This window comes from Macaca thibetana, chromosome 20, assembly GCF_024542745.1.
Source record: "Macaca thibetana thibetana isolate TM-01 chromosome 20, ASM2454274v1, whole genome shotgun sequence".
NCBI lineage: Eukaryota > Metazoa > Chordata > Mammalia > Primates > Cercopithecidae > Macaca > Macaca thibetana.
The window spans coordinates 35,493,543-35,506,775 of NC_065597.1; the positions used below are offsets into that span (position 1 = coordinate 35,493,543).

General features: G+C 40.6%; 4 protein-coding genes across 19 annotated transcripts in view; 1 reads left to right on the top strand and 3 right to left on the bottom strand.

Annotated features, from left to right (window-relative positions):
- Positions 1–13,233, bottom strand: part of LOC126943908 (metallothionein-1E) — a 339,166-nt gene that overhangs the window by 228,745 nt on the left and 97,188 nt on the right. The window lies entirely within an intron of this gene.
- LOC126943900 (metallothionein-2) overlaps positions 1–13,233 on the bottom strand; it is an 894,508-nt gene that overhangs the window by 211,270 nt on the left and 670,005 nt on the right. The gene's annotated exons all lie outside the window — the stretch shown is intronic.
- Positions 1–13,233, bottom strand: part of MT3 (metallothionein 3) — an 892,117-nt gene that overhangs the window by 190,134 nt on the left and 688,750 nt on the right. The gene's annotated exons all lie outside the window — the stretch shown is intronic.
- Positions 1–13,233, top strand: part of AMFR (autocrine motility factor receptor) — a 57,181-nt gene that overhangs the window by 12,290 nt on the left and 31,658 nt on the right. For all 3 annotated transcript variants that reach the window (XM_050772911.1, XM_050772912.1, XM_050772913.1), the window contains exons 3-8: positions 3,980–4,144; positions 5,450–5,602; positions 8,601–8,641; positions 8,804–8,936; positions 10,688–10,821; positions 11,832–11,942. In XM_050772911.1, the coding sequence (XP_050628868.1) occupies positions 3,980–4,144; positions 5,450–5,602; positions 8,601–8,641; positions 8,804–8,936; positions 10,688–10,821; positions 11,832–11,942 (737 nt within the window). The remainder of the gene's footprint in view (positions 1–3,979; positions 4,145–5,449; positions 5,603–8,600; positions 8,642–8,803; positions 8,937–10,687; positions 10,822–11,831; positions 11,943–13,233) is intronic.

The window sequence follows — 13,233 nt, forward strand, 5'->3', positions numbered from 1 at the left end:
GTGTTTTATTCTATCTTATCCCAGTGATAAGACACAGGAACCTACTACATGAAAAGCACAACAGCAGCTTTACTTTGTATTCAGAATGTTCCATTCTTTCCTTACCTACCTTTTTCAACCCAAATTTCCTTTTATAAAATCAACTGAAATCCTGGTTTAGAGCTGACATGTATTACTTGGTGGTTGAGCCCTTGAATGCCATTGTGAACAGGACTGTTTTGTATTCCCAGAGATTTTTCATTAGTTAGTATTCAGTACTTTCTCCAGTATCAACTCTAGAGGTCTCCCAGATAGGTTCTAAATGCTGTCTTTTTTTTTTTTTTTTTTTTTTTTTTTTTGGAGACAGGGTCTTGCTCTGTTACCCAGGCTGGAGTGCAGTGGTGTGATCTCTGCTCACTGTGGTCTCAACCTCCTGGGCTCAAGCAGTCTCCTCCCATCTCAGCCTCCTGAGTACCTGAGTGAGACTACAGGCATGTGCCACACCCGGCTAATTGTTTTGGTATTTGTAGAGACAGAATTTCATCATGCTGCCCAGGTTGGTCTCGAACTGTTGAGTTCAAATGATCCGCCCGCCTCAGCCTCCCAAAGTGCTGGAATTATAGGTGTGAGCCACTTCTACTGGCTTAAATGCTTCTTTTGATACTTCTTCAAGTTTTTCTTCAAATTTTTTATTTGTAGACCAGAAATTGGTCAGGCCAGGCAGGCTTGGTGGATTGATCTGGCACCAGTGGGCCTTATATACTTGCTTTTCCCTAAAAGGTTAGTTCTATCAGGTTGAAATTTATAGAAAGTATAACCTTGGAGTATTTTAGAGAATTTTTTTTACTAGATCCAGAGGTAATTATAATGAGCCTATTTATTTATTTATTTATTTATTTATTTTTTTGAGACGGAGTCTTGCTCTGTCGCCCCGGCTGGAGTGCAGTGGTGCGATCTCGGCTCACTGCAAGCTCCGCCTCCCGGGTTTACGCCATTCTCCCTCCCGAGTAGCTGGGATTACAGGCGCCTGTCACCTCGCCCAGCTAGTTTTTTTTTTTGTATTTTTTAGTAGAGACGGGGTTTCACCGTGTTAGCCAGGATGGCCTCGATCTCCTGACCTCGTGATCCGCCCGTCTCGGCCTCCCAAAGTGCTGGGATTACAGGCTTGAGCCACCGCGCCAGGCCTAATGAGCATATTTCTTATCCAGCTCCACTTTTGGTTTTTTCAGCATCGATCGCATCTTCCCTGCTGTTCTATGTTGGTTTATTTGATGTTTAATGTCATCCAGTAGCATCAATTAGGAACCATTTTGAGTTAGAAATCCCTAGGATTGACATGGGTTTGCTCTGTGGGTGCTTAAAGTTCTAGAAATAGAGTAATGCTAGAGGCAAAGACATCGAATATCTAAAATGATTAAAATGTTAAGTGGAGGTTTAGAGCAAGGAAGCTTTTTGATTTTTTTTTTTAAGTGCTTAGTGCCTAGTATGGCACTTGTCTAACCATTTCACATATATTATGTATAATTCCCCCAAAAATTCTATGAGGTATATGCTGTTATTGTAAGACCTATTGTATAGATGAGGAAACTAAAGCACAGGGATGTTAAGTGACTTTCCCAAGGTCACACAGAAACTAAATGGCAGAGCCAAGTGGCAGTATCATTCAAAACCAGGGCACAAAATGTCCTAAGTTCACCTTGTACTTTTCCTGCATCAGGTCTGGAAACAGACATTCACCAGTGATTCCTAGTTCATGTTATTGGGCAATGATATTTAGAAGCCAAGTTGTATACTGACTGAGTGTGCTCATTGTTACTGGGGTGTCTCTGCCCTTTTGGTGGATCGAGTTAGGGCATAGTCTATGAGTTTTTTCCACTTTATTTTGTTCTCTACGAAAGATGTCTGGTCAGAGTACAGTGCGTTTAAGTTCTCAAAATCTTTAAGGAGTCACATTATTAATTTGTAGTACATTTTGCTTTTTTCTGTTTATTTTTTGAATTTCTGAAACAATTACATGGTTCCAAATTACATATAAAAGCATTCTTTTGGGAGACAAAGGTGGGATCACTTGAGCCCAGGAGTTTGAGACCAGCCTTGGCAACAGAGGGAGGCCCCATCTCTGTAAAATATATATATAAAAAACATTAGCCATGATGTCATGTGCCTGTAATCCCAGCTACTCAGGAGGCTGAGGTGGGAGGATCACTTGAGCCCAGGAGATTGGGGCTGCAGTGAGCTATGACTGGGCCACTGTACTCCAGCCAGGATGACAGAGTGAGACCCTGTCTCTTAAAAAAAAAAAAAAAAAAAAAAAAAAAATATATATATATATATATATATATATATATATACACACACACACACATATATATACACACACTTAGAATCATGCTTCCATAATTATCCTCTTCACTCAGTTCTCCCTGAGCCCCCTAGACGGCTTGATAGTCTATTTTAACATGTGGGGTGAACTAGACCCTCCTTATTGCTCTCCTATTTCAGGGTTAGTGAAGATTGTTAAAACTGGAAGCCCTCTGTGTAAAAGAGTACAGTAAAGCAAATATGTATACACACTGCCCATGAGAATATATACTTACAGGACTGATTTGGAAGTTAGGTAGATTTTACTATAAACCATAAAAACATTTGCAATTTTTGATTTGACAGTGCTGAAGTAACTCATACAAAGATACATACAAAAATATTCAGCACAATTTTTTTTTTTTTTTTTTTTTTTTGAGACAGAGTCTCACTCTGTTGCCCAGGCTGGAGTGCAGTGGCATGATCATGGCTCCCTGCAACCTCCACCTCCCAGGTTCAAGCAATTCTCGTGCCTCAGCCTCCTGAGTAGCTGGGATTACAGGCATGTGCCACTGCTCAGCTAATTTTTGTATTTTTAGTAGAGACAGGATTTTGCCATGTTACCCAGGCTGGTCTCGAACTCCTGGGCTTAAGTGATCCGCCTGCCCTGGCCTCCCAAAACGCTGGGATTTTGTGTGTGAGCCACCACGCCTGGCCCTCATTGTAATGTTTCTTTGAATGGTGAAAATTTTAAAACAGTTTCAGTGTCCATCTTTAGCCATTAAAACGGTATATTGGTATATTCAGAGAATATTCATTGACATTGGTAAGGTTCTCACAATACGATAGGTGAAAGAAAGCATTGTGCAAAAATTAATGTGTCTTGCACATAGGGAAAAGACAGGAAAATTCATAAAAATGGTAAGGCATCATTTTTTGTTTTCTTTGTCCTTTTTATGCCCCATTTATTATGGGCTGGCAAGTGATTGTGTTATTTTTTAATTTAATAATTTTTTTAAAAAAGTCTAATCTTTTCTATTGTGTGAGAATCTGGAAGGTAGAAGTAGTAAAAATGATAGCCCTTACCATTCTTTTTCATTGTGCATTAAAAATGTAAGCATTTTTTTCTTTTTTTTGAGAGATGGTCTTGCTCTGTCGCCCAGGCTGGAGTGCAGTGGCATGATGATGGCTCACTGTAGCCTTGACCTCCTGGGCTCAAGCAATCCTCCCACCTTAGCCTCCTGAGTAGGTGGGACTACAGGTATGCACCACCACTCCCAGCTAATTTTTGGTTTGGTAGAGATGGGTTTTCACCATGTTGCCCAGGCTGATCTCAAACTCTTGAGCTCAAGCTGTCCACCTGCCTCGGCCTCCAAAAGTGCTGGGATTACAGATATGAGCCACTGCGTTGGGCCTATTTCTTAATACATAAGTTACTAAACTCATATCACTATCCTTTGAATAGCTAACATACCATAATTGATTTAGGGTTATAGTCCAGAGTTTATAGATTACTTTCTGGGTGTCTTACCTCTGTTCAGATGGCTGCTTTTTGTTTTTTCTTCTGTTTTCTTGAGGACAAGTGTTAGAAAGCCAAGTGTGGAATACATCTTCCATAGAAACCAGCTTTTGTTAGTAACTTCCCTCAAATGGGGTAGGTGTGATAGTACTCACCTTCATAAACATTTTTCTTTTTTAGCATCTCAAAGACAAATTTTGGAATTTTATTTTCTACAAGTTCATTTTCATCTTTGGTGTGCTGAATGTCCAAACAGTGGAAGAGGTGGTCATGTGGTGCCTCTGGTTTGCCGGACTTGTCTTTCTGCACCTGATGGTTCAGCTCTGCAAGGATCGATTTGAATATGTGAGTTTTTAGCCAAGCTTTTTGCTTGCTTAGTCACACATTTGCCAGCTTTGAATTGTGTAACGTGAATGAGCCACAGCAGGCATGGTCAAGGTGGCTCTCCTGGGAAGACTTCTAGATCAGGCCCCCATTGCCTGTTTCTTGAAGAACTTTCTACAGCAGCCAAGAGATGCAGAATCGTAGTCTCCTGGTGAGCTTTCTTCCCAATCCCATAGTGTTTACATTACAGCTCACGTGGGGTCACTTCACCTATGCAGACTGTTTTGTTCACAGTGCAAGGAAACCTTGATACATAAACAATAAAATCTGGTCTTTTCTAGATATTTTCTGTTCCAGTCTCCTTCTGTCTCCCCCAGCTTACCCTGGTTCCTGGAGCTCTTCTTTCTGACTAGTTTATACTCTTTCCACCCCGGGCCAGGACTGAATTAGTTCCCTTAGCTTCCTTGGTTGCAGAAGTGAATCCTTTTGTGTCTGGTACAAGATCTGTCACTTGGTTTCAGATCATAGCTGTATGGGTGAACCCCCACCCATTAGTGACCTGAAGTAGTCTCATGAGTCCCAGATAAATGTGCACCCACAATGCTGCCCCTCAGTTAAACCCACTCCAGGGCCGTGTTTTTCCCTGTCTTTACCCAGTCCACATGGACCTTGCACCTTGGTGTGAGTTAATCTCACTCTCAAACCTTTATTTCTTTCACATTCAACCCTCATTTGAAGCCACAAACAGGAACTTCTAACCTCCCAAACTGGTTTTTTTAATCTCCGCCTGCGACCTCAGGAGTTACAGCTCCAGGCCTTCTTTTCAGACAGTTGCCTCTCCTTGCATAGTGCTGACATCACATTGTAATAGTGGTAAATCTGCGCCTGGATTGCATTTCAGTTGTTCTAGCCCTAATAGACTGGGAATGCCAGTTTCAGAGAGGAGGACTAGAGCAAGATTAAGAAAGAAATACAACAGAACAGGCATGTCCTGAGTCCTGTTGAAGGTGAGAGGAGAGAGTTGTATACCCTCAGAACATTGCTTCTAGGGGTTTATAATCCCAGTGCTAGGAGGATCCTTGAGAGTAAGGGATAAAAATATAATGCATATTGTTATATTCAGTATATTATATGACAAGGATCTCTAAATATCAGCTCATGCTCATATTTGGGTTATTGTAGAATAGGACCGTATAGTAGTGGGATGCTTTTCTGTGCTTAGCACAGAACCCTAAGTAGAGAAGCCAAGATGGACCTTGAATTTCTCAGTGAAGTTTAACACTTCCATGAAGAAGAATGAGCAGTTTCCCACTGTGTGCATTTCAGCTTTCCTTCTCGCCCACCACGCCAATGAGCAGCCACGGTCGAGTCCTGTCCCTGTTGGTTGCCATGCTGCTTTCTTGCTGTGGACTGGCGGCCGTCTGCTGCATCACCGGCTACACCCACGGAATGCACACCTTGGCTTTCATGGCTGCAGAGGTGAGATGCGGGACGCAGGACTTTCTCAGATTGTGTTTCTGTCTGTTTTCAAGGAAGCTGGATGTTTGACAGGTTATTTTCACCCAGGAAATGACAGATGGATATTTGGTCTTTCATTTTAACAAGCATTTCAGTTCCTTTTTGTGTGCTGGGTACTGGTACTGAATGCTTTTGTGTGGTATTTTATGTAATTCTTTCTTTACATAGGGGATAAAGATTTTACAAAATGATGAATATGTAAATTTTGAAGGAAAAATCTGGTCTATTCATGAATACTTTAAGATTTAAAAATTTTTTACTCTTTTAAACCTTTCTGAAAATACCAATTTCTGTTCAGTAGAAATAAAAATTCTCCAGCCTGGCCAATATTGTGAAATCCCATCTCTACTAAAAATACAAAAAAAAAAATTAGTTGGGCATGGTGGCGCACGTCTGTAGTCCCACGTGCTCGGGAAGCTGAGGCAGGAGAATTGCTTGAACCCAGGAGGAAGAGGTTGCAGTGAGCCAAGATCACGCCACTGCACTCCAGCCTGGGTGACAGAGTGAGACTCCGTCTCAAAAAAAAACAAAACAAAAATTCTTTGTATGTCCTTATATTTAATGGCTGTATTTGCTTTTTCCTTAGTCCAAAGGCAAAATACCCATAATTAGTATTGTTAATTAAAAAATGAGATATTAGATAAACTGAAGCTAATTGGCTAATGTCAAAACACTTACTAAATGTGAACTACTAATTGGGAATTTGGTAGAGCAGAATTAAAGTTTATTTCTGTTTGACAGCATTCATTTTGGAGTACATTTAGTAGTGTAAGTAAAATTAGAAAAGGAACATTTAAATATATAATGTTAATTATCATATTATAATATAATTAAAATACAATAGTCCTAATATAAACACTAGGATATGTAATCTTAGGTGAATACTTTCTGTATTTTAAAAATATGCAACTGTATTTCATCTTGACACAAAACCTGTTGAAAAATCTATTTATAATGACTTATTGCTTTAGGTATATTATATTGCAAAGCACAGTTAGAATGCTACTTACATTTGCCTTCTTTTGGTTCTCTAACTTTCAGCTAATATTAGTCCAAACTTTGAAAAGGATATACCTAAAAATAAACCCAATTAACTTAGGCCTGTCAGATCATACTATAGTATATACTTTTATTTTAGCTTGTTAGTGTTTATTCTTTTAAGATAATTTATCATATTACAGATTTGATATTTTAAACTAAATCATTTCTTATATTCATAGTGTTTCTCCTGTAAAATATTTTTCACTTACAAATGGGAATTTAATCTAAAACATAAACAATGTAATAGTTTTATTCTACTAGATTAAGAGGACTTTTTTCTTTTTTTTTTTTTTTTTGAGACGGAGTCTCGCTCTGTCGCCCAGGCTGGAGTGCAGTGGCCGGATCTCAGCTCACTGCAAGCTCTGCCTCCCGGGTTCACGCCATTCTCCTGGCTCAGCCTCCCGAGTAGCTGGGACTACAGGTGCCCGCCACCTCGCCCGGCTAGTTTTTTGTATTTTTAGTAGAGACGGGGTTTCACCGTGTTAGCCAGGATGGTCTCGATCTCCTGACCTCGTGATCCACCCGTCTCGGCCTCCCAAAGTGCTGGGATTACAGGCTTGAGCCACCGCGCCCGGCCGAGGACTTTTTTCTTAATGAAAAATATATATATATATTTTTTGAGACAAGGTCTCACTCTGTTGCCCAGTCTGGAGTGCAGTGGTGCGATCTCGGCTCACTGCAACTTCCACCTTGTGGGCTCAAGTGATCCTCCCTTTTTAGTCTCCCCAGTAGCTGGGGCCACAGGCATGAACCACCATGCCAGGCCAATTTTTGATTTTTTTGTAGAGATGGGGTTTTGCCGTGTTACCAGGCTGGTCTTGAACTCCTGAGATCAAGCAATCGGCCTGCCTTGACCTCCCAAAGTGCTGGGATTACAGGTGTTAGCCACTGTGCCTGGCCATCAATTTCTATAATAAAAAATACCCTTCAAGACCAGCCTAGCCAACATAGAAAGACCTTGTCTCTACAAAAAAAAAAAACAAAAAAAGCCACAAGAGGCTTATTTTGTCTGCCCCTCCCCTCCCCCCTTCCCCTTCTCCCCTTCCCCCTCTCCCCTCTCTCTTCTCTTCTCTCTTCTCTCTTCTCTCCTCTCCTCTCCTCTCCTCTCCTCTCTCCTCTCCTCTCCTCTCCTCTCCTCTCCTCTCCTCTCCTCTTCTTTTGCTTTTGACAGAGTCTAGGGTCTGGCTCTGTCACCCAGGCTGGAGTGCTGTGGTGCAATTTCTGCTTACTGCAGCCTCCACCTCCCAAGCTCAATCCATCCTCTCACCTCACCCTCCCAAGTAACTGGGACTACCGGCACGTGCCCCCATGCCCATCTAATTTTTGTATTTTTTTGTAGAGATGGGATTTCACCATGTTGCCCAGGCTGGTTTTGAACTCCTGAGCTTGAGCAATCCTCCTGCCTTGGTCTCCCAAAGTGCTGGGATTAAAGGTGTGATGTGGCTGGCCTTATTTTGCTTTTGCTTGCTTTCATTCTTTTTTCTGCTGGTGGACAAAGGGAGTGCACAAAGCACTAGGGAGAGAGCAGGTCCTCATGTCTACGATAGCAGTACCTGAACTATACTTGGAGTTACAGCATCACCCTTCTGAGTAATCAGTGATAGTGACTTAATGCTGTGTGAAATAGAATTGATGGTCAAACTACCAGGATAAACCTCAAGATTGTAGGGGGATTCCCAGGGGATAGGTGTAATTGGTTGTCACTTATTAACAGGACTTTTCCTCAATAAAAGTTCAGTTTCTATGTCATAAAAATATTTTATGGAACTTTGAAGCAGAGAAAATAAAATAATGGGTAAACTTGAACAATCTGCTTTTTAATTGAACTGAGAAATGTTTGTCTTTTATCATTTTATAAAAATAAGTTTGGTCTGAGCAACGCTAAATTTTACTAAAAAGAAAATATCCTTTTTTATAGTCTCTTCTTGTGACAGTGAGGACTGCGCATGTGATTTTACGGTGAGTGAAACTGGAGAGGGAGGTGATTGAGGCCTACTCATACAGTTGATTTTAAGATGTAGCAGGTATGAAATATATAAAAATCTGACTAAATTACAGTATGATTAAACCAAATTCAGTTGTAACAGTAAATTACTAAGGTGTTTTCTCTCTTCATTACAGATACGTAATTCACCTCTGGGACCTCAATCACGAAGGGACGTGGGAAGGAAAGGGGACGTACGTCTATTACACAGACTTCGTCATGGAGCTCACTCTCCTGTCCCTTGACCTCATGCACCATATTCACATGTTGGTAAGTTTCCTTAGAAGAAGCTCTAACAGAGGGCAAGCCTTTCAGAATCAGGAACAGTAATGGTTTCTTTATTAAAAAATGAAACTTTAGGAATAAGATGCGGATGGACTACTTAAAAGACTAAAAATGAATGTGGCTGCAAACCCTCCCTCTTTTTGCCACTGGGTGTAAGGCAGTGCCGTGGAATTGCTTTGGCTGGTGCCTAACTCAGGAGGTGTTTGTTGTCCTGGGAGACTTAGTTAACTCTGCTGACCAAGTCAATAGATTATTCTTTTAGCATGAAAGTAAGGAGCTGCCTTTCCCCAGTTTCTATGGCTTTAAATATTTAGCAGTTACTTTGTAGGTGGTAATGGGAATTCCTGCAGTGTTAGCTACTTCATGGATTCATACATTTTCCATCTTTGTAATTAAAAAAAGTCTTTATACTTAATTCCTACATTCCTACTACCATCATTGTTTACATTTTACTTTGATATGTTAGAAGTTACAGTGTCATAGATCTGCTTCATTGGTTGGCCTTTCAGTGATCTAGTAATGGTGAGAATTAAAATAGTTGGTGGGCAGTTTATTTAAATTATAAGCCCAGTAAGTATCATTTAAAAATTATTGGGCTAGACATGGCACATTTCTAAGTCTGCTTGTTGAAAGAAACTTTGAAAACATACTTTTTAAAGAAAGCATGTAATTCTTTTTTTAAAAAAAAGAGGCTCGGCCGGACGTGGTGGCTCACGTCTATAATCCCAGCTACTGGGGAGGCTGAGGCAGAGAATTGCTTAAACCTGGGAGATGAAGGTTGCAGTGAGCCGAGATCGCACCACTGCACTCTAGCCTGGGCGACAGGGTGAGACTCCATCTCAAAAAAAAAAAAGCCTCCCTCCCCCCTCAAAAAGGGGACAAATGGCCAAAGATAACTCTTAAGATTTTTTTGTCTTCTTTTCTTAAATTTTAATTTTTTTCCTCATGCTTGTTTCCTGAAGATTTTGTTGTGTTTAACTGCTTCTTTTAACAGTTTTCTTTTTATGTATTTGAGTACATACCTTCATAAATTGAGATATTTTAGACGTATAGACATATAGTTTTAAAAATGTATTATGAACATTTTCCTATGTTAGCATCAGTTCTTCTAAGCCGTTTTAATACTTTCAGGATAAAAATGTCTTCAGATAGCTGTACCATGATTTAATAAACCACATCTCACAGTGGGTTATTTAGATTATATTCGGTTGTTTGCTATTTCACATTTTTACATATTTTTTATCATGTATTAGTTTGATAAAATTAGTTATATCTTGCTTTTTTTATTTATCTAATACAGTCTTCCCATAATTGACCTTCAGAACTGTTATATATACAAATACAATAGTGTAATATGTAGTTGTATAATATAAATAAATGTAATTAATGAGTATATAATTTTACATAATATAAGTTTACAACCTAACTGTTCTTCTGCTGGACATTTTGTTCATTTTCATATTTTCTCTTTTATAATTTCATGGATAGACATCTTTTTGCATAAAGCTTTTCCATTTCTGATGAGTTTCTCAGGAAAGATGACTGGCAGTGGAGCACCTAGGCAGACGAGGATATGCCTTGTTTAGAGTAATGAGATACATCTGTGTATTTCCTTTCTGAAAAATATTGCAGTTCACCATCACCAACAGTGAAGAGCTTCTGCTGCATACTGCGCCTTCATCACTAGCAAGTTCATGTTCACTTTTACCGTGTATTTTACTCTCTTTCTTTCTAAGTTATTTGGCAACATCTGGTTATCCATGGCTAGCTTGGTCATCTTTATGCAGCTTCGTTACCTGTTTCATGAGGTGCAGCGTCGAATTCGTCGGCACAAGAACTATCTGCGTGTGGTTGGGAACATGGAGGCCAGGTGAGGAAACATAAGTTGATGTTGCCTAAGTTTACTCATTTTAGCTTTTTAATAACAACAGATTCCAGAGTATGTCAGAATGCATGTTTGTAAACTGCTAACAGTGGTGGAGAGGAGAGGCTCTGGAGTCAGACTGCCCGGGTGTGAATCCCCGCTTAGGTGCTGGGTGATTTGGGGCAGTTTACTTCATCTCTAAATTAGGGATGAAAACAGAACCTTCTGCCTGAACCTTTGGGAGAATTTGGTGAGATAATTCGTGTATTTAGAATAGTACTGGGCACGTAGTGCTCAGTATTAGGCTCTTATTCGTCATGATTTTATTGTCATTATTATCAAATAGACGCTTCATTGGGCTTATGTCCTGCTCATTTCGTGAAAGTGGGTCTCAATTATTCTCTGCATATGCATGTTTACACACACATACTTAACCTCATTGAAGGAGGCACTCTTTTGCCAAGCTGAGGCTAAACCATGCCTGGAGGTGCAAGATTAATGGGTATCCTCTTTGTGCCCAGGGGGACAGCCTGGATCACTTCTTTGTGGCCAGGGACACAGATTGGATCTCTGGGGGCCTTACTTCTCTGATTTGTCTGGATATGTTCTCCGAGGTCTTCACTAAAAGCAGTCATTGTTATTATTACTATTTTGGAGACATCGTCTCGCACTGTCACCAGGCTGGAATGCAGTGGCGCAATCTCGGCTCACTGCAACCTCCGCCTCTTGGGTTGAAGCGATTATCCTGCCTCAGCCTCCTGAGTAGCTGGGATTACAGACGCCCGCCACCACACTCGGCCTAGCAGCCATTATTTAGACAAAGTTCCTGTGCATAAGTTTCTCACTCACTTTTTAATGGGCTTTGAAGGTAAATTATATTTTTGATTATCAAGAATGTTTTGCTGAACACGCTTTCTCTGTAACTGTGCTGTGATATAGGTGCAGTCTATCAAGTGGTGTTTAGTGTGTGTGTGGAACTGACCAAGGTTCCTGCTGGGCTTGTTTTGTTTCCACAGGTTTGCAGTTGCAACTCCAGAGGAGCTGGCTGTCAACAATGATGACTGTGCCATCTGTTGGGACTCCATGCAGGCTGCGCGGAAACTGCCCTGCGGACATCTTTTCCACAAGTAGGAGCTTTGTGAAGGGCCCTGTGGGACGGGTGTTCTGTCCAGGGTGTGTGGGTGCTTTTTGTACCCAGGCTTGAGACTCATCCTAGTGGAGGAGTGGGGACATTACCTCCGCCTGGCCTTGCTGCTGGCACTGCGTGTTCTGGGAAGCTCTTGGGTGTCCTTCTTTGTTCCTTAGCCTCTTCCCTACATCATAGGACTGTTTCCCTCCCATAGTTTGCCATCTGAATTTCTGGGTATGGTAACTGTCTTCATATTTCTTCTCCATTTTAGCTCTGAAGTACAGCAAATATGTCTGTAAGATTTAAAAGAAAGGATTAGCGGGGAGTCCTTATTTTCAGACAGCTTATTATCTAACTGGGAGAGAGAGAATATATAATTTTGCATTTTGTATATGCCCAAAAGAAGCCTAAAATCTCACCAGAGAAGTGGATTGAGATGGGTTGTAGACCAGGACCACTAAACAGCACAAAAGAGCTGTGTCTGTTATCAAGGATTACAAATAGTCTCTTCTGTAATCCTTCCAGATGGAAGTAGATCTAAGATGTCACTGGGGCTCTGTCTGTCTCACATAAATGACTGTGTGTATAAGTTTGATGTTTTGATGTTAATGGACCTTGAGGTATCTTTTGGCCTTTTGCATGTGTTTTCAATTTTGCATATTGGGAAAGTTCTGATCTTTGCATCTTTAATCTTCCTTTCTTTATTTTATAGTCTCAAAGGGTTTTTCTTCTTCTTTTTTATATAGGGCTTTGGAGCTAGAGTCTCAGTAACTCAACACATTGTTGACAGATTTTTTTTTTTTTATTTTTTTTATTTTTTTTTATTTTTTTTTTATGTGCTGAGTGCTGTGTTAGGCTCTGGGGATAAAATGAAAATGACTAGTGTGATCATTGCTTTCCTGTAGCTTACAGTCGAACGGAGGATTCAAACGTGAATCAGAACCAGGCATATTTATGAATTTTAAAGTATCAATGAGATAAGTGCTTTAAAGCAAAGGAACATAGTTCTTGAGAGCTTGTAATGAAAAAATCCGACTCAAACTTGAAGGAAGTGACTCTTGAGGATAAGTAGGAGTTAAGTCAACAAAAGGAGGGATCAGGTGGTACTAGGTACTTGAGAGAGAGGGTGCATCTGTGCAGCAGGAAGAAATGGAAGAGACTAAAAGAGAAGCTGTGTGGCTGATCCCAGAGAGTAAAGGACAAGGTGTCCGCTGAGGCAGAAGACACATAGGCAGGGTCTGGAGGACCATTGGGAGTGGTGAGATGCTGTTGAACATTGAGTAAGGATT